A 26,967-nucleotide genomic window follows, 5' to 3' on the forward strand; every position below is an offset into this window, starting at 1 on the left:
TAGCCACATTAATTTCTGTCCCTTTTCTCTTTTCACATCAGCAACTCTTTCCCCCCCCGAGTCTGTTGGAGAGCTCGCTGGCACAGGACCAGGCAGGCACCGGGAACAGGAGAGCACAAGTCTGGAGTGACACTGATTGTGCCTCCTCTAATTAAACCCTACCTGACCCCGGTGTTGAGACATCATTAGTTCTCCGTCGTAATCATCGCAGAGCAGCAATTACATTCTGTTTGGCCCCATTTGCATTTCACAAGATTTCCTCGAACAATCAAAGATGGACTGGGAAAAGAGGAGAAGACAAATAAAGCACAGAGTCCTAAAAAAGCAGCTAAGCTCAGTTTCACAACAGCGTGCTGCAATGGAGCGTTGCAAAATATCACGGGAGCATTCAGATTAAAGGTTAAATATGTTGAGTCTTGGAGGCTGGGATTGTAGTCTGAGAGCATTCTCCCACTGTGCATTAATGCTATCCTCATGTTCTCTGCAGGGACTGGAAGGTAAGCCTCTGAACCGCGAGTGTAAAATTCTGCCAGAAACCAGAAACAGGTTTATTGTAGAGAAGCCTGCCTCAGTTTGGTAACGCATGGTGACAAAGAGAAACTGAGACACCAGAAATAATCGCACTCCAGAATACTCTGCTGCAGTGGCATGCTTGCAAAAACTGCACTAGATAGAAAAGACACACACAGCAGTGCAGAATAGAGCCATCTATGTAAGCATGTACTTCAGGTAAAGTGCACAAGGGCACATCCTCCATCTGTATTCTGGGTGACAGCAGCGCTGTGTCGGGGTAGAGTTTCTCTCCCTGAGATGCCATCTACACAGAAACAGTCGTACGTCACGGACATGAAGGAGCGCCCTCTGAAAGCTCACATGCACATTCGAACACGCCGAAGGAGACTTTTTCCTACCGGCTCCTCTCGTGCCTCTGCCGTTACTAAATCTGACAACGGCAGCAGAGTAAGGTCGTTGTGTTAAGATGAGAATTATGCTGGCAAATACCCTAGGGGCCTCCCGCTTTCTAGGCAGCAGACGATCGGACGTGCAGTCTCATTTCCACGGCGCGGTAAATAGAAATGTTGTCATTAGAGTTCAGTCAACTGAACGGATGCAAAATAACACACAGAAATATGTGTACGCAAAATATCTGCAGCAAAATAAGCACAAGAACATCAGCTCATATTTAGAGCATCCACAAAACTTTGCTCATGACGCTCGCATTCGTGCAATAAACATCGCAGATTATAGTCAGTTCGCTGATCCTCACCATGCAACTCTACAACTTTATCCCCCCTGTGGCCCCCCCAACCCATCTCCTCTCAAGTGTTTCTAATCTCTAGAAAGTCTGTGGAGAGACACTGCTGTGAGACGCACTCTTCACTGTGACTCCAAACAAGATTATCTGACTGATACCAGGAGATGCATTCACTGTTTAGAGTTTGCAATAAAGCTTTATTATCGCATCATGACGGGGACACTGCAGAGCAGGGGTGTCAAACAAAAGGCCCGGGGACCACAACGGGCCCAGAAAAGTCTCCAACCCAGCCCCACTGGACGGCTTTGAAAAATGTGAAGGGCATAAATTTTGCATTTTCATAAGTTGTGCAGCTTTTCCTGCTGATAGAGACCTCACCACTGCCATTCCCAACTATTAAATAAACAAAAGTTTGCACTTTTCTCTAATTCTACACATTTATTTATTCCTGCTTTTAAACCAGGAGTGTCCAACTCCAGGTTTCAGATGTGTCCTTGATCCAACACAGCTGATTCACGTGGTTAAATGACCTCGTCAACATGTCTTGAAGTTCTCCAGAGGCCTGGGAATGAACTAATCATCTGATTCAGGTGTGTTGACCCAGGGTGAGATCTAAAACCTGCAGCACACCGGCCCTCCAGGCCTGGAGTTGCCCACCCCTGTATACAGAAAGGGGAGTCTCACTGGTCTGGACCCCTTTAGATCAAAGATCAAAATATAATACATAAGTGGAAATATTTTCTGAATTTCAGGAGCGGACCACGCCTCATTCACGCCCCTTCCGGCCTCAGGCTATATAACCAATACCTGCTGTTCTCGCTTTCATGCCCCCCCCCCTCCTCCTTTCTTCTCTTCTTCCTTTCATTCACTTCTCACTAGTGCACGGGGATCTGCCCGGCCCGGGAACCATTGCCAGTCCTCTACGAGGCCTTCCCCCAAACACAGTAGTCCCAGCTAATGAAACTAAAGTACTGCTACCCTCCACATCACCCCTGCAGAAGCTGCTCAGCCAGGAAAACTCGCGCCACGAAGCTCCCGGTGCAGTTTTTGTGCTGATGTTAGTGCCAGACAAGGTTTGGAGCTCTGAGGTTGAATGTTGCACACAATGCTCCTCCACATTCAGCAATCTTGATTGCTTTCATAATGCCTTAAGTTAGAAAAATGATAACAACAATAGATTATAAAAGTGCACAGCAAATTCAAAAGTGTTAAATTTTTTGGTGTTAATAGTCTCCTTGCAAAAGTAGAGTTAATTTTACTCTAAGCAGAGTCACATTCTTTTAATGTAACTCTGAGGTGTAAAATGATAGTAGTTAAAATCGAGTGTTAAAAATGAGTGTTTCTCTGTCAAATCTGGAGGTGTTACAATGGAAACATTAACTCTTGACCTCTTAACTCTGAACTCCTACAGGGGCTATGACACCAACAGAGTAAATTCACAGACTCCGCCCCCAGCACGGCTCCAATCGAAGCTGAAGTGAAGCCGTTTCAGAACATTTTGCTCTACATATTTGAGTTGTTTGCCATGCTTGGTAAGTCATTTTTTCAAAGATTGTTTCAATTGTTATTAGCTTTTACTTCTGTGGCTCTTTGGAGTTGAGACAAAGCTGTGTGAAAGGCATTAGCCATGTTGCTCGCTGATAGCATAATATTCTGTTTTAGCTAGCTGAAAGGTATTGTTTGCGGGCAAATACCACAGCCTTGAAAAAAAGCTTGCATGTGAATTTTCAGTCAAACTTTTGGTCAAATACACCTAAAACAATGTCTAGAATGTGAAATGTTGGTATAATGGTGCTACTTGAAGCCTGAAAACGATCGCCCATAAAAAACAAACAAAAAAACACGAGCAAACAGCAGTAGCAGACGTCCTGACTGGGTTCTACGTTAGCATAGATCCCTCCAGAGTTTTGTGCACACGGTTTAGGTAAAAATGAAAAAAGTTGAGGTTTTACATTTAGTTCAGTATTACCTGTTGCCTGTGTCCTTGTCTTTTGGGAAAATACTTTACACAAGTAATGGCTCAAAGAGGATTCCTTTTTTTTTTTTTACTGTGCTGCAATTGTTTACTGGATTATTTGTGCCGTTAATTAGTGTCAACTAATTTTTATTCAATCTCCACACAGGATATGCTTGTGAAGATGGAATATTGGGGAGAGCAGAAGTGCGTTGAAGTTCCACAAAGGGATGAATGAAGGACATGCATATTGTATTGAAGAAATAAGTGATGAGAATGCTGTTATTTGCATTTACCATGTCAGACCTTTTGATAAACAAAATTCTAATGAAAGTGAGAACATGTACACTGTTACATCTTTCAGAAAATGTTTTGAAATTGTGGTGCACAGTTCAGAATAAATGTTTTTCAAAAACCATTGCATCTTTTTAGTAAATGTTTATTTCCAAAAGAAATTTCTAGAAGTTCAGAACAGTAAAATTCCCGCTTTTTAGAATGAATTAGAAGATAACTCTTACGTAGTTAAACTAAAATACTCTTTGAGAGTTAATATATAAACTCTTAACACCAAGTGTTAAATTATCAACTCCAGACAGATTTGGTGTTTAACACTAAATCAGAGTTAACGTACCAACCCTCCAAAAAGAGTTAAATTAACACTCTCTGGTGTGGACCCATATAGACACTTTAATAGTGTTGAAATCAAATCCGACAGTGTTAATTTGGACATGCTGGATTTGCTGTGTGCTATCACTCTGCTCAGAGAGAGTAAAAAATGCAGAGTTAAAACCAATAATAAATCACACTCAGTTTGATGAGCGCTGCTATGAAAATTGTCTTTATATTTTCACTTGACTGGCCCACAATAAAATCCACCTCTTTCTGAAATTGCAATTACTTTGTGAGGAAATGATTCATAAAGGAACAACGTGATAAGAACTGCTAACAGGTTATTTAAGCATGCAGCGTTCGTCGTGGATAAAAACTTAGCTCGTACCATCAGGAGAGAACAAAGTGCATTCTGGTCCAGATTTCACATTAAGGCAATTTAAAATATTCCAGACTGCCTAATTTAGGGGTCGGACTTCTGTGTAACTTAATTCGACAAGATTAATTATACAATTAAATCCAAACTTCTCTCAATTATGCGGAGAAATACTGCCTGCCTGCTCGGGCCGACCCTTCACCTTTGCTGAGGCGAGGTACCTGATAAGCATAATTTTCAACAGGAGAAGAAGAAATTGCTGCCTATTTTGTTGCCGCGCTCGACTCAGCACATTATAGTCCTTTAATTGCCGGCAGACTTCGTCGCCGTGCCCTTGACACGGGAAAGCAAAATGTTATGCTATTCGCCGGCACGTTAGACAACGTGGGGAGCGCGCTGCTGATTGACAGGCCGATCCACTGAAACAAAAGACTTAATTGTGTCAGTTGATTCTGTAATTACAATCGGCAGTCTTGCCACTTCAGTTTCACCGATTCATCATCTGCGACAGGCAAATGCCTGATGACACAATACGGAGCTGGTATCGGAGAAGGGAGCGCCGTCTCCAAACAGGTGGACTCGGCCTGGTTAACCTGACTGAGGCTTAACGGGACGTTACTGCCCAGGCACACTCTCTTTGAAAATGTAGTCCTCTGCTGTCCTTTTATTCACATTGTACCCTTTGCAGCTACACTAAAGGGTCACCGAGAAGCACGGCGTAGGGCCGCTGCTAACCTCCCGCCTGCCTTCCTTTTCATATTTATGTGGAGGCTGCGAGCTTGAACCAGTAGGACGGACTTACAAAGAGCAGGTGGGCTCATCCTCCTTGACAAGAAGCCATTATCAGCACAGTTCTTGGAGCGAGAGAGCGAAACCACCAGGGATGGGTGTAAAACCTCAAAGACCTTCAAAATCCCACTTTCTCCCCTCACTCCCTCTCTCTCAATCCCTCCTTGTCATCATTTTATTTGCCCTCTGTCTGCTCTCTTCAGAGAAGGGGGGGAGGCGGGTGGGAAAGTGGGGTCTACTTGACCTTAATCTGCCCAGGAGTGAGTTTCAGAGAGATGACATGCAACCTCAGAGGTAAAGGGCAATTGTTTTTCCCCCTCTTCTGAGAGCCAATTTACAGACCCCGGGGAGTTTTTCCTGAAGCTGGGAACCATTTCAGGCTCTGCCATTGTTTTTGATTCACTCAGCTGAAAGGGGCTAAAAGAGCAGCCTGGCTTTTCCTTACTCTCGCTCTTCCCCCGCTCCATTTAATTCCATCCACCGCTCCTGTAACGCACGGCGGTACACGGAGAGACGTCTGCGCCGCCGCCTAAGAGAACATGTTCCTGCTTCACAGCAACGTCGCAGACGCCTGACAACATCCAGCACGAACACTGATAAGTAAATAAGTCCAAAAGGTGAGATTCAGCCTGAGGAAATGATGATGACGATTGCCCGACTGATGGGCGCTCCGATCAGATCCGCCTAATTAGCTCAGACGTGAGTCAAACGAGGACGACGTGAGGACGTGGCTTAAATGACAGCCGCTGATCGGCTGTATCGACAGAGGCCGCATCAGCATAACGTGCAGAAGAAAGTGCATCCATCTCCCCAGCTATAAACAAAACATCAGTTAAACTGGAAGGGTCCAATCAGCATGCAGCAGACAAATCTGAGGCTTGGATTTTCTCACAAACGCTCTGACAGAAGCGCTCGTATAGAAAAGTCAAGAAGTGCTGCATATTTAACAATGTATAAAGGCAGAGAAATTAGCTACCAGACGACTGTTTTGCTGAGCCAGTGCGAGCCATGAATTAATAATTCGGAGCAGAGTTATAAAGTTATTTGTTAACAGTAAATATTCTGTATGTGTCCCTGAGAGCATGACTTTTTAATAATTTGGGATTGTTAAACTTTAATGTTTAGCTCTATTCTGGAAACAATGGTGCTTAGGCGTAATTGATTCTTCTGGTACGGAGTAATTATGATGGCTGTGTCGAAGTGAAGCCTGATCCACTTGGCCCTGGGTGAGAGGGGAGAGCGAGGGAGGAGATTTGAAGGCGAGAAGGAAAGGTTTGGATATATCTCTTGGCAGACAGCCCGAGTGAACCAGAGGCAGAAAGCAGCACAGCGCTGGGAATAGCCACCAACCCAGAGCTATCGTCTAATCCTGACTCTCTTTTTTGGCCCGTTCGTTCCACGTCTGCTGGTATTTTTTGTCTAAATGTTCTGGGACTGCTAGACTCCATCGACGGTTCTTCCCGGGCCTCTTGCACGTGTCACTCTCCGTGACACCTCTCTGCCATCCGTGTCCCGAAAGCATCTCGCGTCTAGCACGTCACTGCGCCAAAGGCGGCAGACAGTCGATCTCAGCAGGGACAGCGTTTAATCCGTCAGGGCTCGGTGTTAATTACTCACACGTCCACGAGGCTCTGAAGTCAGGCCGAGTTGACGTGTCCTGGCGCTCCTCTTCAAAGGGAACGATCCCACGACCGTGTTTGTCGAAGGCGCGTCAACTTGGCAGATATTAATATGCGATGTAATATGCTCACAAACACATTTGGTAGTCGGGGGTCAGAGACGAGCGGGGTGAAAACAAACAGGCGGCGCAGTCCCTCCTCAGGTAAAGGTCGACTGCCACTGATGGGGTTTCCCGCGGGTCAGTGACACGTACCGCTTCACGGGAACCGCCAGGAGAAAAATGCCAATTGTCTCGTAGGTTGAGTCTTTATAGCAGACGCACAGTCATAGACGGGTCCCATCTAGAAGTGGCGTAGCAGGCCCTGGTCACAGCTGCTCTCCCCTGCCTCGGGAGGAATTGCTTCCATTTGGCCTGTCACTTTGGCCAGGGCCACTGTGGCTTTTCTCATTTGTCAGCAAGCGGGGCGATCCTTTGGCTCTCATGGTTAATCTGCAGCCGCGGGCTACAGCACGCACACACACACTGTTTTCTCATATATAGGCTTTGGTTCACAAGGGTCTTTTTACTCTCCGTATTCAGCAGGGGGAAACAACAGCAACACGGAGGGGACAGACAGAGACGTCAGAGCCATCAAGGACAGATGTGCAGCCTCTTGTGGATCACACAGATATTATGTAGAGTGATGACAGCATTATTTTCCCAGAACCTCTGCAAAATCCTTTTTCTGCTCACTTAGAGCTACAAACAACACACAAAGGTAATTGGACACGGTTTTAGTAATTATCCCCCGACGGAGGCAAAAGCATTGCTTTCACTGTGACACCAGTCTGAGTCTGACTCGCTCATTCTCTTACATGCATGAGCGCTCAGTCAGCACTTGATTACAGGAAGGAATGACTCTCAGAGAGGGATATGAAGGTCCAGATGAACATTCATACACAGAGGTATGGAGCTCTTTCAGCTCAACTTTGTCTCGCTTGCCTTTATTATGCTTTAAAGAAATGTGGTGTAATTATGGCACAATAACCCAGCAATAGTAACACGTTAAAGCACAGAGAGAATGGAGAAGTCCAATTAAAGAGCTGTCACACAAGGCTTTGAGGGAAACGTGGCCAACGTGCTGTACCAAGACCGATCCTATCATTAGAGGCTGGCGTGGCTTTGAGGTACAAATGCTTTCAAGTCTTTCTTTCAGCGAGCTTCCGCCACAGTCAACAGGTGATGGCTCTACTTGATTATTAGCCCGCCTTAAGCCTACTAGCATCAATATGCAGCTACCTGTGAGATCTATATTAGAATGAAAATTTATTCCGATGATCAAAGGCAGTTCAACACCACTTTGTCTCTCATGATAAAAACAAGCAAGTCAAGGCTTCCTTCTTTTAATGCTGAGAGACAAACCGAGCAGCTCCACATGTGCTCAGCTGTCAGAGCAACACCGGATAGACGTACTTTAGAACTCAGGTACTAGATGTTTAGAATCATCCATCAACAGTTTATCCAAGTAAGGGTCATGTGGGCGGAGGGGTGGGGGGGTGGAGCCTAGGACACCCTGGACAGATTCCCGTCCATCACAGGACTAACACAGAGAGACGGGCGTTCATTCACACCTATGGCTCAGTTAGAGTCACTAATTAACCTAAAGAGTACGTCTTTGGACTGTGGGAGGGAACCACGCAGACTCGTGGAGGACATGCAAACGCCACACAGAAAGGCGACAGTGCTAACATCCTTGTCTATAACCACACTACATTCACACGCTTAGTTTAGAGCCTGGACTGTCAAACATGCACTTTATTGAAAAATTCATTTTTTTATTCTCTAATTAAAAGTGCTGTTGCTTCCAGTTTGGATTCAGGAGACAGACACTATCTCTACTTTTAAGATTAGGCTTCAAACTTTCCTTTTTGCTAAAGCATATAGTTAGGGCTGGACCAGGTGACCCTGAATCCTCCCTTAGTTATGCTGCAATAGACGTAGGCTGCCGGGGGATTCCCATGATTTTTCTTTTCAGTCACCTTTCTCACTCACTGTGTTAACAGACCTCTCTGCATTGAATCATATCTGTTATTAATCTCTGTCTCTCTTCCACAGCATGTCTTTATCCTGTCTTCCTTCTCTCACCCCAACCAATCACAGCAGCTGGCCCCGCCCCTCCCTGAGCCTGGTTCTGTTGGAGGTTTCTTCCTGTTAAAAGGGAGTTTTTCCTTCCCACTGTCGCCAAAGTGCTTGCTCATAGGGGGTCATATGACTGTTGGGTGTTTCTCTGTATGTATTATTGTAGGGTCGACCTTACAGTATAAAGCACCTTCAGGCGACTGTTGTTGTGATTTGGCGCCATTGGTCTTTACCTTTAACACCAAGTAGAATCAACCATATTCAGAGTGTATTATGCCGAGCACCACTCTGTTACAGAGCAGCTGTTCATTCCACAATTAAAATCATTAGAGTCTGTTCAACTTTCAACTGATTTTCAAATGTTTTAGATTCTGATTAAATCATCAAATTTCTTATATACGTATATCCCCCCCCCTCCCCCCCGCCTCACCAAAATTAGGCCTACTTGAACTCAAACTGGGCAGTGTATGAAGTAAACACAGGCTTAATTTGGACTTTAAACCCCCCACTGACTCAGAGTGTCTGACTTTTATCTCAATTTTTAGCATTCAAAGACAGACGTCCACATTCATGTATACTGCTGAAGTCTGCGAGGCTGCAGAAGCGAGCAGCTCCAAGAAGGACAGGCGCTAAAGCAGAGGCTCCTTTACCGCAATAAGACGCCGTTTCTGAGAGCGTCGTCTCTGAAGAAAAAAACGAACCAAAGATGGAGTGTTCCTGTAACTAAGTAACCAGTATCCAGTTTGTCGTACACATTGATCAAAGTCTCATCTTTAATTTACAAATCATTGCAAAATATATTATAGAAAACATCGTCTGAGTGACGGTCATAACTTTTTAAGTATTTCTGACAACCTTAATGTATTCCCAAGTTTAATTATTTCTTAATATTGACATTTCTAATTAAGCGGCATAATTGGAAAGCTTGTGCGCAGTGGCAATCATTTCGGCGTCCGCTGAAAAATTAATATAAAAATTATTAATGAATAGTAGCGCTTTTAATTGCTGTGTACCCATATTCATAATTGCTGCAGCATCCTCCTTGAAATGACATGATGACAAATACGAGTGTCATGTCAGCGCTTTGCTTCTTCATCTCACACCTCAATCAAAGCTAATCCATTTCACCTAGCTATGAACACTGAAACAAATTAAAGCCCCATTTCATTTTCCACCTTCATTAATGCATCTTGTTTCCAAGGTTACAATCGTTTAGCAAGTGTGCAACAAACAAATTCAAAGAAGCACACGCTTTGATATTTGGAGAGGAAGACATGGATGGAGCTTACTGGGAAAACAAATCGGCACAGAGTCTTAATCCTCCCGGATCCAAAGTGTTCTGCACGTATTTATCACCAAACAAAGCCTTTTTCATCTGAACAAACATTTTAATATTAGACTTCAGGAGCTTATGCCCACAAAATTATGTTCGTTTTTTAAACTTTGCCTTGCTAAAGCTAGACCGGTAAGCGGCTAGGAGTCTGTATGCGAGCGCTGACAGGAGGCAGCGTGAGCAGTAGCTGCAGAGTGTCATTACGTTCGGTGTGTTTCCTCCTGCAGCGTGATGTGACAGTGCCAGACACAATGACCCAATTTGCCTGAGTGGCTCTGGGAAGGGGGACGGGGGGAGCTGCAATAGTAGGCTCCTGCATAAATACTGTACAAAGACTTCAGGCTCTTAGGTAACAATGCAATTTCCTGTATGTAATGCAGTCATGCAGACTGTTTACACACCGCACTTCCCTCTTTGCTCACACATAAAGGAAAAAATAATGAAGAGCCTAAAGAAATCCAGGGGATGGAGGTGGCTGGGGCAACGATGAGTCCTCAGACTAGCCTCTTTCGCATGCAAATCATATCTGAATTTCTCATTAGCATAAATGCATGAGGAGCTTTAAATGCTTTTAATTTTCAATCTCGCCAAGCAGAGGAGTAATTTGTCACTGTCAAGATGGGAGACTAAAAAGAGGAGGGGGGGCAGACCGGAGGGAGCCATGGACTCCACACTAAACTGGAATCACAGAAAATTTCTGATTTACTAATTGACTGATGTGCAGTTCAGTCGAGTTGCCTTGAAGGTGTAAATAATTCTGTGTATATTCAAATGGCAAAAATGAGAGCGTGTGGGGTGGATACGGAAAAGCACATTACATGATGCTTCTCCTCAGGCCATACTTTTCTCTGGTGATTCCAATTTCCAGCCTTTTACGTTATCACTCTGTCTCTCTAAAGGGGTGCGAGTTTGCTGTTTTAGCACATAATCACAGATAATCAACTGGAAATTAAAAACAAAATGTCACATTTTTTACATCTCGCTGCCATTACAGAGAAAGAGGCTGCTCAAAGCTATTCATCAGCGAAGCACAAAACATTCCTGCAGCTTATCACATAAGCAGTTGTAAGTCATTTAAAATTTTATCTCCTTTCTTTCAAGATGTGAGATCAATTGACAGTGCACTCTGAAGTCTAAACCACTAATGCCTTGTTTTTTGAACAAAGCAGTTCAGATTCACACAGACCTTGTTAGCTAAATTTAGCTGTAGGTGAAAACAGGGGGAAAAGATTTAACAAGCTCCCCCATTTAAATGACTAAAACCAATTATGCAAACGTAATTAGTATTCCATAAGAAAACTAAAGGCATCTGCGGCGCGGGGCGAGCTGCTTACCTCCGCACCAGGTTTCCAGAACCGTGCTGCGGCTCGCCAAATGAATTCACTCACCTCATCAAGTGAGCGCCTGTGTCACACTTCGAGCTCCAGAAGCTTCAGAAATTTAGGAGACCCGATCAGTATGGTTCCACCTTTATGTGTGCTGTGGGGAATTACTGCAAGATAAAAGAGACAGTGTTTTAAAAGGAGAGAGAGGAAGATGCTAAAAAGGTGTGACATAACAGTAATTTAAGGGTCTCTGTTTTTTAGTGCTGCAGTTAAAAGTTATGGCCAAAGATTATTGACAGGACATCCCATAGCAACCGTACCAACCACACCATCGCCAAAGATGATACCACCTTTTTAATATATTCACTAAAAAGCTGCCCAGAAAATAAAAACTTTATTTGGCTGAAAAAAACAAAACAAAACAGAACACAAAAAGGCAGAGGAAAGAGGAGCTGACAGAGTCCGTCCATCGTCCATCCATCATCCACCCATCCGTCAGTCCATCCGTCCATCGTCTGTCCATCCGTCTGTCCCCATCCATCCATCGTCCATCCATCCATCCGTCAGTCCATCCCTCCATTGTCCATCCATCCATCCGTCAGTCCATCCATCCATCGTCTGTCCGTCCGTCCGTCCGTCCGTCCATCCATCCATCCATCCATCCATCGTCTGTCCGTCCGTCTGTCCATCGTCTGTCCGTTAACCCATCCGTCAGTCCGTCCATCCATCCATCGTCCGTCCGTCCGTCCGTCCATCCATCCATCCATGCATCGTCCATCCATCCATCCATCCATCCATTCATCGTCTGTACGTCCGTCCGTCTGTCCATTCATCCGTCAAATCATCCATCTGTCCATCCGTCCGTCCATCCGATCGTGGCTCAAGAGTTAGGAGTTCGCCTTGTAATTGGAAGGTTGCCGGTTCGAGCCCCGGCTTGGACAGTCTCGGTCGTTGTGTCCTTGGGCAAGACACTTCACCCGTTGCCTACTGGTGGTGGTCAGAGGGCCTGGTGGCGCCAGTGTCCGGCAGCCTCGCCTCTGTCAGTGCGCCCCAGGGTGGCTGTGGCTACAATGTAGCTTGTCATCACCAGTGTGTGAATGTGTGTGTGAATGGGTGGATGACTGGATATGTAAAGCGCTTTGGGGTCCTTAAGGACTAGTAAAGCGCTATATAAATACAGGCCATTTACCATTTATCCATCTGTCCATCCCTCCTTCCTCCTTTTCCATGTATCCACAACCAGAGAACTGAGAATGACACACTGTCTCAGGTAAGCACAGGTAAGAGTTGGGGGAGATGGGGAGGCGGGTTACACCCCAGACAGGTCGTTCATCCAGGGATAACACAGGTGGATTCAAAGCGTTCTTGTTGTGAGGCAGCAGTGCTAACCACTGCGTTGCCTAAATCCAAAGAACATCATCATTTTTAATTTAAAATTCAAAAGTTTTAGACAATAAAGCTAAAATATAACCCTTTTCCAAAAAACTTAACACTACAGTGAAAACATGAAGCAGAACTCAGGACCATGACATAGTCTAACCAGCCACTTCATTAGTTACACCTTGCTGGTACCAGGTTGGACTTTTTGCCTTCAGACCTGCTGTAATTATTTATGGTACAGATTCAACAGGCTGCTGGAAACATTCCTCTGAGATTTTGGTCCATATTGACAGAGAGCTTCACACAGCTGCTGCAGCTTTGTCGCCTGCATCCATGATGAGAATCTCTCTCGTTCCACTGCATCCCAAAGGTGCTTAATTCGACTGATATCTGGTTGTAGTGGAAGCCATTAGGGTACACTGAACTCATTGTCATGTTCAAGAAACCATTTTGAAACAGTCTGAGCTTTGTGACATGGCACGTTATGCTACTAAGAGAAGATAAGTACTGTGGTTATAAAGCCGTGGTGTTTAAACGATGCTCAGTTGGTACTAAGAGGCCCTAAGTGTGCCAAGGAAATATCCCCCACACCTTCACACCACCAGCAGCCTGAACTGCTGATACAAGGCAGGATGGAGCCATTCTTTCATGGTATTTACACCAACATCTGAACCTACCCTCTGAAAGTTGCAGCAGAAATCAAGCATCTGAAAGCAATGTCCATGTGAACTGTAGCCTTAGTTTGCTGTCCTTCCCTGAGACAGCGGGTCATTCTCAGTTCTCTGGTTGTGTGAGAAAATCCCAGCAGATCAGCAGTTTTTAAAATACTCAGGCCCTTCCTCTCCAAGCTGAGGCTCCATTTGGACTTCGGCAGCTTGTTGTGACCATGTCTGCATGGCTGAACACGAAGAGCCGTTGAACAGATGCACCTAATGAAGTGTAACTAGCATTTTGACCGATTACAAGCTGTTAAAGCAAAGTTAATGTTAACCTTTAAGTAATCAGTCTATGACAGCCCTGAACCTAGCAAACACTGTTTATTAGCTACATTAGCCAGTAGCCAGGGATGATCTCCAAAGTAATGCTACATTGAAACAGGAATTAATAAAATAATAGCGTTCTGTAAAAATACGTTTAAAAAATAAACTGAAGTAACAACTTACATTTTTGCTGAGTTGCAGATGATTTTAATTGTGTAACTATGAAGCTATACATTTATATAAATTATTCTTTTTTTTAATCTCTCTGTCATGAACTAGATTTTCTAAAGCTTGGGAACAGATCCCTGAAGAACATCTAGTTCCCTCTCAGACCAGCTTTATTATAGCCCTGAAACTAACATCTATTCGTTGCGCAGTTAACTCAGATGAGACAATAAATGAGCCAAACGTCATTTGGTATTAGAGGTTTTAGCAACCAACAGCCCAAACGACGCATCAGCCGGTTCTCTAACCACATTATTACATTTCTGACACGGTTCCGCCCTAAAGGTGGAGCAGGCCCACAGGTAATGCAGGATTTTCTTATATAAGTAAGTAGTCGTGCCAAACCTGTTTGAGCCTTCCAGATGATAGTATCTAATTGTAGGTTTGTTATGCATTGTTGGTAAATCCAATTTTAAGTGAACTACACATGAGGGGCTACTTGTTCTGGCTGCAGCCCAACCTGCTTGTAAAGCAGCTGTGACAGTCCAGCAGCAGCTCAGGCACGGCAGGAAAAAGCTTGGTTTTCATCAGGCTCACACTGCCCTCCAGTGCCGACAGAGCGAATTTCAAGAGAAATGTGAACCAATTTCATCCAAAATATGGAAAAACATTATGAAAGAAATTATTAAAATGCCAAAAAACAGAACAATCACCAATATTTCGCCACAGATAAAATTTAAATGCATAAAATATTTATTTACTCCCACCCAAACTCTGGATTTCATTTATATAAATGAAGGCAAAAAATTATTGTTGTTTCGTTGATTGTGCATATAAACAACATGTCTTTGACCCATTTATGTTACTGATGACCCTGCTTTGATTCATGTGGAAGTAACACAGCGGTGACGTCCTTTGGTTCATGCTCTTAAACCACGTTACAGGTTGCTCTGACACAACAAAAACACGAGCAGCAACTGGCGATATCGGCGAGGAAGAACTCCATTTCAGCAGGATAAGACTTCCAATGGAACCAGGCCCTACAGCAGGTGGACTCCAGGCCTTGAAGGCTGGTGTCTGGCAGGTTTTAGATGTGTCCTTGATCCAGCACAGCTGATTTAAAGTGCTAAATGACCTCCTCAACATGTCTTGAAGTTCTCCAGAGGCCTGCTAATGAACTGATCATTTGTGCCAGGTGTGCTGATCCAGGGTGAGATCTAAAACCTGCAGGACACCGGTCCACGAGGCCTGGAGGTCCCCACTCCTGATCTACAGGGACAGGCTGGGCACAGGAGACACACCTCCAGACATGCATTGGTATATCTATAAATGTACCAGATAATTGGATTTTGATTTGAGCTTTTCTCAGCACATGTCCACATGCTGGTGCTGTTTGGAGTTTTAAGTGGACCACAGTACACTGTAACTTGTAAGCTGTGTTTATTGATGCAGTATATGTGTACTGTATTGTATTTCATCTGTTTCATAATATTTTATGTAGAATGATAAAATGTCCCCTCATTTCACGAGTAAAATGTTTTATTCAATTCAGTTTTATTTACACAGCGCCAAATCACAACAACAGTCACCTCAAGGCGCTTTATACTGTAAGGTCGACCCTACAATAATACACACAGAAAAACCCAACAATCAGATGACCCCCTATGAGCAAGCATTTTGGTGACAGTGGGAAGGAAAAACCTTTAACAGGAAGAAACCTCCAGCAGAACCAGGCTCAGGAAGGGGCGGGGCCATCTGCTGCGAGCAGTTGGTAAATTATCATCAGCTCATTCGGGTTGTTCCCACCACGTAGAGGCATTTCCTCTTCCTGTTATTTTTTATTATTTAATTTTTAATTGCTCTTATGGTTTCAGTGATGTGGAGAAGTCTTCAGTCATCCCTCGTTTCTTCACATTTTGGTAGAAAAATCTGAAATAGTTGCAGTGATTTAGTGAAACATGGGAAAACATGCATGACGTTTCTGCATTTCTAACAGCTTTGAAATATTCTATGACCACCTTTATTCTTCAGCGCAGCCTGAACCATCTTAGGTAGATTTCTTTAAGCAGTCATCTCGAATAGCTCCCCGGACTTCTTGAAGGATAATCTCAAGCTCCTCTCTGGATGTACACTGCTTTTCCATTCCGTGTTTTCCTGTTCGGCAATGTTTTTATTGCATCAGCAGTGTGTTTGGGATCATTGCTATGCTGTGCAGGGGTTACCTGCATGGTGGATCACAATCTGCTGGTACTTTTCTGGATTCGTAATTTCATCAACTTTGACAAAACCCCCCAAACCACAGAAGCAAATTCTATGTGTCCTGTAAGTCGAGTCCAGTCAGAGTTATTTCTGTAGCGCATTTTAAATAACCTATGTTGACCAAAATATACACTAGCAAATATACACTATATATATAACTGTCACTACATAAACAATAAAACTCAAATAAAACAATTTTAAAGACTACGTTTGCATAATAACACTCAGCTAGTGTTTTAAAGTGAGTGAAAGACTGGAGGGCTCTGATGTGAACAGGTAAGATTGGGAGCCACCACTGAAAAGGCTCGATCACCTCTGCTTTCAAGCCCGGATCTACAAATATCTAAGAGCAGCCAGTTCGCAGACCTCAGGCTCGGGTAGGATCGTCGGGTTGTCAGGTAAAGGAGAACCAAACTGTGGAGACTCTTAAAAACAAGTCAGAAAATTTAAACTGGATCCTGACCACAGATTATTTATATGACATTAAAATTATACACACACTGCATCAGTGTTTTTTTAATACTCGTGAATACAAACAGGCATATCACTGTTGCTTTGTTTAATAACAATATTAACATGGAAAAACTCTTGATAAGGTTTAATAATATAAAAAGATGGTAAATTGTCATAAATATATTCAACACTTCCTGTTATATTGAGAATTAAGTTTGTAGGTCGTTCAGTAATAACTGAATTATGATGAAATCTGAAGGTGATGGAAATTTAGATACATTTATATAAGCCTAAAATAATAACACAGGGTTTCCTGTAAGGCCGGGGTGGGGGTTTTAGATGAGTCCTTGATCCAACACAGCTGATTCAAATGGTTAAATGACCTCCTCAACATATCTTCAAGTTCTCCAGAGGCCTGGTAATGAACTAATCCAATTTGTGTTGACCATGGTTTTATCTAAAACCTGCAGAACTGTTCCCCACCACTGCTCCAAAGGTCATAGATTTGGTGCTATTACAGCAGTGTCCACAAGATGGCAGTGTAGCTCCATGGCAGATTAACCAGAAGGCTGGCGCCCTTCCCCATCACCACAGAAACATATTCAAAACACCAGATCAGTTTCAGACATAAAATATTTTATTTGAAGCACTTAGTTCTGATATACATTATCCCACAGCTCGTTTCTCAGCCCACTCCAAATGCCATGAACAGGAAGCCGTTGCCTTGTGTTGCATTAATTCACCGATCATCACAGCAGCAGATTCTAACTACCAAACGCCCCACATAAATTCACAAAATCTACAGGTTCCAGCCGTCCAAATATCAAGACCACATCCATTTTTGTCTGAGTCGCACTGATTGCTCAGAGACACTTCTACAAACATTATCAAAAGCAGTTCGATTTTAGGAATATATCAGCACTAGCTTCCGTACAAAACACCCACTGTGTTACTGAAGCAACCACGAATGCTGTAAAATGTCCAAAAGAAGAGTAGCGTGTGTATTCACGTGCACAGATGCAAGAACAACATGGCTTATTAGCGTTGGTGCAGAATCATCAGGATCTCCTTTTTACTAGACTGACTGAAGGCAATGTAGTGTCAGATCTGACCTTTGACCTGAAAGCTAAGCATGAATTAAAGTAATCAGCTGGCATGTGAATACAAACCTGTAGCAGAGGGTCTTTGTGCACGGGGAGTAACCTGCATCCTTAAACTTTCCTGAACCTGCCTGTGAGCAGCAAACCACAGGCCTGTGTGCTGTGCAGGAATGCTATTGCTTTAGGTTTTTCCTGTAGTGACAAAAGTAGTGAAATCCTTAAAAAAAAAAAAGAAAAACAAAAAAAGAAAAGTTAGTGTGTTGGTTTTAATAGAGCCTGACGGGGTAGTTATCTTTGGCTAAATGTAGAGTATGCACCATATGCAAAATAGATACATGTAATTTATACATATTTGATCATAATGGCTTCAATTTCTGATTTATAAATATAAAGCTTTAGCTTTAGTGTGGCGGGGACCTTATTGGGGTGGTTTCGAAAACTTGGTGTTTGAAGAGAACTACACTTCTTCCAGATTCCACTCACAATAACTACAAACAGCATTACAGCAGAAGCACTCGTTGCATAGAACCTGTGTGTGTCGTTCATAAAGCGCACTAGAACAGCTTCCAGCTTCCATCAATAAAACACTCGCTTATGTTACCAGTCACAGGTCAGCTAGTTAATACAGTAATATCTAAAACTACAAAAAAGTCACCAAACAAAATATTAGCGCACAAATTAATCACTTTCATCGTGTCATTATCTGCAGAAACTAATATCGTTGCATTCGTTCAACATAAAAAAAAAGGTTTGTTTTTAAGGCTCGACCCTGCAGATGCATTACTGCGCCATGCAAATACACACATTCGATTGCAAGCAGGCAATGAGACACTGAGATAGGAAGCTGACATTGAAGAGTGTACATAAGGTCTTCTGCTTATTGCAGGCTTACTATGACACATTTATTGTGTTATTCTCTCTCTCTCTCTCTCACACACACACACACACACACACACACACACACACGCACAGACACGCTACGCAACTCTTTCAGGCTTTTCGGGCAAAGTGAGAACAAACGGAAAAAGAACGCCTTTCGCCTCCAGAGGTGCCCTCAGCGTCTCCTCAACAAAGTAGGCGTTCTCCTCCTCCACTACAAACTGGAGAGTCTGGCTTTTGTTCACGCAGTAGATGCAGTTCCCGATGACGGCACACCTGAAGGGTAAGTGACTCCCGAGCCTCTGCGACATGCAGTCGTGCCACATTTTCACGATGGTGTTGTACTTGAAGACGTTGATCCCCTGCTCGCGGCTGACGTCAAAGCGGTAGATGAAGCTTTTCAGCGCCACCATGTCGGTGGACTTCTTCCTGCTGTTGTTGTAGGGGCACTCCTGCCACTCGTCTCTCTTAGGGTCGTACTTGAGGAGGCGGTAGAAAAGAGAGCCGCCCGATACGTAAATTTCTCCACTGCAGGTGGTCGCCTCGTGGGCCACTGCAAAGGCTCCCTTGGGCAAGGGGGCTACTGTCGTCCAGCGGTCCATTCGAGGGTCGTACTTTTCCACCGTAAACAAACATTCCCCTCCAATGGCATACAGACAGCCATCCATAGATAGGAGCTTTAGCTGGGCACGGGCCTGGTTCAGAGGTCTGACCTCGGCCCAGCGGTTGGTTATAGGGTTGTAACAGAAGACCTTGTCTGAAACCTTGCCTTTGTCCCCGTAGCCCTTTATTCCCCCGGCCACAAACAGGTAGTTATACATGGTGCAGATCCCACAGCCTTTAGTATTTACGTCCTCGGGCATGGCAGTCAAAGGTCTCCAGTCATTTGCTGTCTCGTTAAAGTGGTAAATCATATGGTTCTCCTCCAAAGACCCCACCGACAAGGGGCTCTGTGGCCGGCTGCCACAGCGACTCGGCGGCCGGCTCCCAACTCTGTCGAACACGTCGTTTATCTCTGCAACCATCAGAGTCTTCCTCCCCTCCATTCTCTTCTTCAGAATCAGATCCCTCTCGGATCCCGTCAAACGCCCGTACGCGGCGGGGTCTTTGAGGACCTGGAGGAAGTTGTCGCTCATGAATCCGTAGGCGGTCTCCTTCAGTTCACTCAGCCGCTGCTTCTTGGCGATGGTGAGGATCTCGTAGCAGTTCTCCGCCGTGATTTGTTCAGACATGGAGTCCATAGCTGCCTGGACGGCACAGGGGATCTGCAGGATTTTAGCCCCCGTGATGACATCGACTACATTGTCTTTGCTAACACTGATGTTTGAAGTGTACACATAGTCTATCAACGTGGACAAAGTCTTATAACTGATACCCTTCACTTTCAGGATGTTGCGTGACAGCCGTGCTTTGAAGTAGTCACTCTTCTCAGCTAGGACAGACCTGTGAGCGTTGATCGTCTGCCCACCTACCTCTATGACTAAGTCGGGCTCACTGTGGGGCTGTGTGTTTCCAGCTTCCTGGCTGCCGTCCCTGTGCGCCAGGATTGATTTTAGAGCCGGCTGATCGGCTTCCTGTTGGGCCTGGCTGGGCAGGTGTATGGAGGAATCTGCACTGTAGGACACTTTAGCTCGGGCGCCGTTGGGGATTTCGCCACCTGCACAGTTTTGCTGCATGCCAGCAATGTGATTGGAGCCAGTGTGAGGTGGGGCTTCTGGACTTTCCTTGTCACCTGAAAGGTAAAACCGATCAGCACTCGAGATGTACGAGCTGCCACCTTTCTGGTTATCAGTGTGGTTATTCTCCATCAGGCTTCCATCCAGCAGGTATTCCTTTTCAAACCCTGGAGGAGGGCTGAAGCCGGGCTCATCTTGCAGGAATCCCTGGACGAACCCTGGACATAAATTCCTGTTTTTGTCAGTAAGCGTGATAAAGTCCGAGTTCGCCGTGTGGAGAATGGCATCAGCCTCCACAGTGACAGCCCCTCCTCCCTGCCTGTGGCCCTCAGTCATCTCAATGTACTCACTGGTGATGGGAGACGGCGTTCTCACTGATCATGCTGAGCGGACGGACAAAGCTGTGAGGGGATTCCTCTCTCTTCACCTACAGTTGGAGAAAACAAAGAGGGAATTCAATCAACATCCAGTGGACTAGAACAAAAAGAACCCGTCTGGAAGCTGCAAAGACTTTCTCGCTCTCTAAGGGGCGCCCTTTCTCTAATATCTTGAAAACATTTGAAGGAAAAAGACTTTTGCTGCCAGTAATGATTTGCCATCACGCACAGCCTTTGAGCAACATCTGCAGCTCAACAAAGAAACACAAGTAATCCCGACATGCAGCTTCTGCAAACTGCCCACTGCAATAATCACCCTGTCCTCTCTGTGGTAATCTGTACACATGCAGAACGCATGCGCATATGGTGGCACTTCGATGGAATAATGTTTAATAGGAAGGAAAACGTTGATTTTTGGAATTGTGTCCAAAACTCCTGTTTGTTTCCTTCAAGGATAACGTCGCTCGAACGAGCCATAGCTGCTCATTCATTAGAACTGAGTCGGATTTAAAGCGTTTTCGTGTAATTGCAACACAATGTGAAATCAAAGCATGGATTTTTGCGCGTTCTCGGTAAACTGCGACCTACCTTCGTTTTCTGGCTGTGATCAACAGCTCGACACCAGCGCTTTCCCTGCTCGTCCCTGCACAAAGCTCAGTTACGTAAGACAGTCCCGATGAAGCTGCGAGCCTGAGCTCCCCGGGACGAGTTCACCTCACGGTCGATTCCGATTCACGGTCACCTTTATTTCTACCTCCGGACACTCCGGGCTGCCGTTTCATCCGCTCATCCTGTAAAATGTGCCGGAGCTCCGCGGCGGAGGCGAGGCAGGGGGACGATCAAACAGTCATCTCAAGTCACACCTCCTTCAGATCAGCCGTGGACGTGTAATTTCCTCCGGTGGAAAGTGCGGAGAGCCGATGCGCGCGTGCAAGCTGGAGCAGAGGACCGCAGTGATAGGCTCCCACCTCCACGAGCACTCCGGATGTTGATTTTTGTTGTCTTTATTTATTTGAGGAACAGCTGGCTGGAGCGAGGTGGTTATTATTGACCCAGACCACGCCCTCATCGGTCGGCGTTAACCCCACACTCAACGGCGCGTGCCTCCATCTGCTGTGCGCGCGCGCTGGACACAGCATTCCTGCACATGATCCGTGTGAGGGGGGACCGCGGGGGGTCAAATATAAGTCCATGTGCATGTAACATCTGTAAGCTCATATAAGCATTACACACACACACACACACACACACACACACACACACCCACCCCTACTAAAAAGACCGCTTCGGTATAATTCATATGTGATAATACAGAAATAATGAGATCTGCGAAAACTTTGTGACAGTGGGTACAACCTGCAGAGGGTCAGCCGTGACGTCCCCACACTAAGACGTATGGAGGAAAAAGCCCGTAGAGGTCCTGGATGGCTGGGCTCATCCCGGGTAGCCAAAGCATGGCATCATTCCACATCAGAGATGCAGCTCACAGCTGAGCGTCTTTAAAACTAAAACACTGAAAATATATTCAAAGCATTCACCAACCTGTCAACGGAATGACCGCTAACATCAAAAAATGTGAAAACAAATCCAAGAGGCTTTCGCTGCATGAGATACAGTACAGTACAGATTTCTTACACTGTGTTTATGCCACATCTGCCCCGAATCAACAGCACTGGTAATTACCAAAGTCATGTCTCATGTTTCTGTTTGGGCTAATCCACCAGTATGCACAAGCTCTCTAATCAAAATGATATTTTTAATGCTAGAACATAATTATTGCTTTATATTTATTGATAACTACAGTTATTCATTTGCAATCCTGAACAGAAAGATGAATTTCAGCGTTTGAATGTTCAGCTTGATTAATTCCCGACTTCTCATTATGTTCCCACTCAAACCCTGCAGTGTGCACGTGGCAGAACATATACAGGCAGGTGAATGAGCCATGCTCTCTGAGCTCATCTATACAAAATGACAGAGCTCTGTCAGATCAGTTCAGTCCCATTACATTTATGTAACACAGTTTACAACTGATCTCAAGGTGCTTCATACTGCGAGGAAAAGATTCAGAGATAACTGTGTTTGAAGATGTTTCAGTTACAAGCTTTTAACATGGAGAAAGGAGCATTTACTTCTTCCTGAACGGGCTTTTATATTGGTCGCTAAAGCACTGCAGTTACAGTATTCTTTGAATATCTTCCATCTTTGCTCATATATATAAAGGTCTTTTTAGTCAAACCGTATAATATTTCATGTTTTTGTTTAAAAGAAGACAGCCTCACAGAGCAGCAGCAGCGTGGGTCTGTGACCTCTCCTCCACAGAGGCTGCATGTCTTAACAACTGACCTTCAGATATAAAAATAGAGGGAAGCCACGGCGAGGGCATCAAACAAATATCAACCCTGTGAGATTAGAGGGCATTCAGCTGGGAGTTTTAATGCCAGATATTTTCAGAACAAAGCCTCGCCGAGGACTGATACAAGCACATGAAATGAGCGTCTCCATGGAAACCTCAGGGTCAGACGGAAAACAAAAGACTTCCCGTTGCAGAGCTGTCAGACAGCCTGATAACTGGGTTACTTACAATGAGATCATCTGTGTTTGACTTCTAGTTAATGCAACATTCTGTAGGTGCAGCATATAAGATACTACCCAGAAAACTCAGATCAGTATTAGCAATCAGGCCGGGCTGCTGAGGATTGTGGGAACATGTCCAAATGTCTATTTTTGTTAGAACTCATAGTGAAACCTGGTTGTGCAATGGTGGACGTGGGCGTTATGAGAGAAAGTGCCTTGACCCTCTCTGCTCCGCAGCAGGAGAAATCCCGGAAGAGCTGCATCAGGCTCAGTTCCTGCCGCCCCTCAGGCACATTGCTAGTCCTGGCATGTACCGATAGCTGCACACAATCACAGCGCAGTGCAAGGTTAGAGTCGAGCACAGAGGCACGCCGACACCCTTTGGCCCTCTGATCGTCTCCGAGTCGTCTCGCACACTGTATGTCTTCACCACCATGTGACCGCCTGTGTGTTAGTGTGCTCCTCTGTAAACCTGAACAAGTGACAAATCTCCACTAAACTTCAAAGGAAAAAAGTTTACTCAATAAAACAACGTTTATAGATTTGTTAATAAACATAATTACATAAAAGGCACGAGAAAAGTATAAATCTTTTATATATATTTTCTTAAAACATTGTTATGCCAGAAAAAAGTGAATTAGGGTAAAAAACAAAAAGAAGAAAATCTGTGGTGTTGGCAGCAAGTCTTTCCTCCCTTTAAGAACAGAAACCTGGCCAGCAGGGATCCTCATCAGGCCTTCACAAACTCTTTATTCATCTGAAGTTTACCTTTTTAAAAATCCCTTTTCTCTGTTAACATAATAGTCTGAGCATCAGAGATGGTACAAGAGGAAATCGTTTCCATAAGGACACGGACACGGACACGGACACACACACACACACACACACACACACACACACACACACACACACACACACACACACACACACACACACACACACACACACACACACACACACACACACACACACACACACACACACACACACACACCAGCTCTAACCTTACAACAAACGTTCACGTGACAGCAGATACCTCGCGCGTCTTCAAGCAGTCTGGACCGCCGCTTGTTATCTCCTAATTTCTTTTCAACACTGATTTAAATACTGCAGATCCAGACGTTGGACCTGAAACACTGGAGAGCACTGAAATGTGTTAGCTAGGTTACAGAGCAACGTCCAACACTCGACTGTTTCTGTTACAGGTCCGTCCTCAGTACGACCTTCGGTAGCTGTCATTTCCTCCTGGTTTTTCGGATCTTTGTCCCGTTCCAGTTTAAATAAGACACTTAGTTGCTTTGATTGATCCCAAATATTCTGTCAAGTGTTAACAGTAGACCTTGTTGTGTGCAGCACTTCTGGATTCACCTGAGGAAAACAAAAAGGTACATGTAAGGTTTTCTATACTTCATGTAGACATTACCTGCTGATGACTAATGCTAACCTCCCACCTTGGTGCTGGAGTCACATGTTGAGTAAGGGGATCTGCCAGATCATGATGGTAGAGGTGGTGTCCTCATGGCGAGACTGCTTGGTCTTCTTGTTGACCCTGCGGTGTCCCAGACCTCCAGAGACCACCAAGAGAGAGCTGACATCCACCTTACTTGAGCGGCGGCCTCTCTGGTGATGGGCCGGGTCGTGGAGCACATCATAAAGGGCCCCGTCCTCAGGCCCGTGCTCCAACGAACCCTGGGATGGAGCCAGCGAGCCACAGGACGAGGAGGACAGGGAGTCCTGGAGAGCCATGGCAGTGCAGCCCGCCTCTCCCAGCCACACCCCTCGTCCCTGCGAGGGGGTCGGGGCTGAGTCTGATGGAGGCTGGGTGCTCTCTACATCCTTTGACTCTGCAGGCTGCAGTGGGCCTGACGGCTGGTTACACACTGCAGCGGCGGCGGTGAGGAACTTCACCGGTCCGCTGTGAGCATGTAAGGACACCATGCCCCGACCTAAGAACGGGCACGAACATTCAAAGTTAATCTCAGACTTGAACCTGGACATGTTGTTTATCATAGATGCAGGTACACTCCACAGTACACTATGAACCTGAGTGACACCCCGTTCTAAATGTGATGTCAAACCAACCTTTGTAGCTGTAACAGCTTCAACTCTTCTAGGAAGGCTTTCCACAAGGTTGGGGAGTGTTTATGGGATTTTTTAAAATTTCTAATTCATCCCAAAGTCGTTCTATCAGGACCCTGTGTGGGCCCAGTCAAGTTCATCCACACCAAACTCGTCCATGTCTTTATGGACCTCGTTTTGTGCACTGGTGTGCAGTCGTGCCATCCCCAAACTGCTCCCACAAAGTTGGGAGGATGCAGTTGTCCAAAGTGTCTTTGTATGCTGAAGCATTAAGGGTTCCTTTCACTGGATCGAAGGGGCAGAGCCCCACTGCTAGAAACCCCCCCCCCCCCCCACCAAACTCTACACTTGGCACAGTGCAGTCAGATGAGTACCGTTGCCCTGGCAACCCTCAAACACAGACTCGTCCATTGGATTGTCAGATGGAGAAGCGTGATTCGTCACTTTGAGAAAACGTCTCCTCTGCTCTAGAATCCGGTGCTTTACTCCACTGCATCCGATGCTTTCATTGCGCTTGGTGATGTAAGTCTTGGTCACCATGGAAACACTGTTCCTGAGCTAATATGAAGGCCACATGAACTTCGGAGGTCTGCTATAATCCCACTAACAGCTGACTCTGGAACATTTAGTGGTGAGGAAAGTTCATGACTGGATTATACACCTGTGCCATTGAATTGACTGGAACACCTGAATTCAGTAACTTGAATGGTTGACTGAATCATTTTGGGACTATAGTGTTGGTCTATTACTGCACCTTTAATGTCTCACAGCAGAAATGAGGACAAAAGTTGCACAATGTAACTTTTGTAGTCAGTGCACTACAGGTCCAAACAGCTGCCCACATACACCCACCATGCAGTGATGTTAGAGTGTTACCTGTTACTTTAGGGATGCCCTGCAGCCTGGGGACAGAGAGCGCTACAGTCACTCCCAGGTTGGTCCCTACCAGCAGCAGACCATGACAAACCAGCAGACTGCTCACCGACACTCTCTGGTTCCCTACAGAAAAGGCAGAAACATCAGTTTAGTCACACCTAAATGAATGAATGCTTTCTGGAGTAAAACCACAGATAGGTGTTTATAATGAGACGCAGCTTAGCAAACGCATCCTCCCACACCGAGCGCACAGTCACAGGGTCACTTTACCAGGCTGCATAACAACAAACCACAGTGCAAAGCAGGGAGGGAGGTACGAGGCAAAATCTCTGCAGCCATCATGTTCAACGCTCACTTGTCTCCAGGGCAACGTAGAGAGGAGCCTAAATAAAAGCAGCTCTTTTCAAGTATTTGAACAGAGTAAGTGAACTATTATAGTCGCTTTGAGTCAAACAAACAAACACAAAAGTGTTACGTAACAGAAGGAGTGAGGCGTAATGCAGCAATTAGCGAAGGAGCTCTGCCTCTATTCAGAAAACTTCGGGCGGTTACAATAGAACAATCTGAGCCGACCTTTCCTGCGGTCACAGACATCGCTGTGAGGCCACTTTGCAGGCTAAAAGCTGCGATTGTTCGGTTAACCTTTCAGCAGCAATAAATTCACCGCCTTTGTTAAGTGACTTATTACGTGGAACCTGGAACTCATCTCAGAACATCTCCACTTGGTGCCGTGAATGCAGTCAGACATATTTATCATATTTTTTATGACTGTAATAAGGATCTGGG

The 26,967-nt window shown here is 45.1% G+C and overlaps 2 protein-coding genes and 1 long non-coding RNA gene across 5 annotated transcripts in view; 1 reads left to right on the plus strand and 2 right to left on the minus strand.

The window, feature by feature from the left end:
- Positions 1-2,470: 2,470 nt before the first annotated feature.
- On the plus strand, positions 2,471-3,627 carry LOC308389910. Its single transcript, XR_013970362.1, has 2 exons — positions 2,471-2,787; positions 3,379-3,627. It is a non-coding gene; the product is annotated as an uncharacterized lncRNA (long non-coding RNA).
- Positions 3,628-16,750: 13,123 nt separating this feature from the next.
- Positions 16,751-21,848, minus strand: kbtbd11 (kelch repeat and BTB (POZ) domain containing 11). The gene is made up of 2 exons (XM_080870194.1): positions 21,238-21,848; positions 16,751-20,699 (listed from the first exon to the last, which is right to left on the minus strand). Exon 2 carries the CDS (start codon positions 20,606-20,608, stop codon positions 18,695-18,697), a length of 1,914 nt encoding a protein of 637 aa, XP_080726320.1. The 5' UTR covers positions 20,609-20,699; positions 21,238-21,848; the 3' UTR covers positions 16,751-18,694.
- Positions 21,849-24,159: 2,311 nt separating this feature from the next.
- Positions 24,160-26,967, minus strand: part of arhgef10 (Rho guanine nucleotide exchange factor (GEF) 10) — a 44,262-nt gene continuing 41,454 nt past the window's right edge. For 2 of the 3 annotated variants that reach the window (XM_080870191.1, XM_080870193.1), the window contains 3 exons: positions 26,182-26,304; positions 24,678-25,172; positions 24,161-24,594 (listed from right to left, as the gene is read on the minus strand). In XM_080870191.1, the coding sequence (XP_080726317.1) occupies positions 24,691-25,172; positions 26,182-26,304 (605 nt within the window). In that variant the 3' untranslated portion in view covers positions 24,161-24,594; positions 24,678-24,690. Of the gene's footprint in view, positions 24,595-24,677; positions 25,173-26,181; positions 26,305-26,967 lie in introns of all 3 variants that reach the window. The other variant, XM_080870192.1, reaches the window with a different exon arrangement.

The sequence above is a fragment of the Rhamphochromis sp. 'chilingali' genome (genome assembly GCF_963969265.1).
Source record: "Rhamphochromis sp. 'chilingali' genome assembly, chromosome: 21".
Taxonomy (NCBI): Eukaryota; Metazoa; Chordata; class Actinopteri; order Cichliformes; family Cichlidae; genus Rhamphochromis; species Rhamphochromis sp. 'chilingali'.

Bases quoted from the DNA above. Each gene is read 5' to 3' on its own strand.
- kbtbd11 (XM_080870194.1), bottom strand. From the start codon at position 20,608: ATGACTGAGGGCCACAGGCAGGGAGGAGGGGCTGTCACTGTGGAGGCT.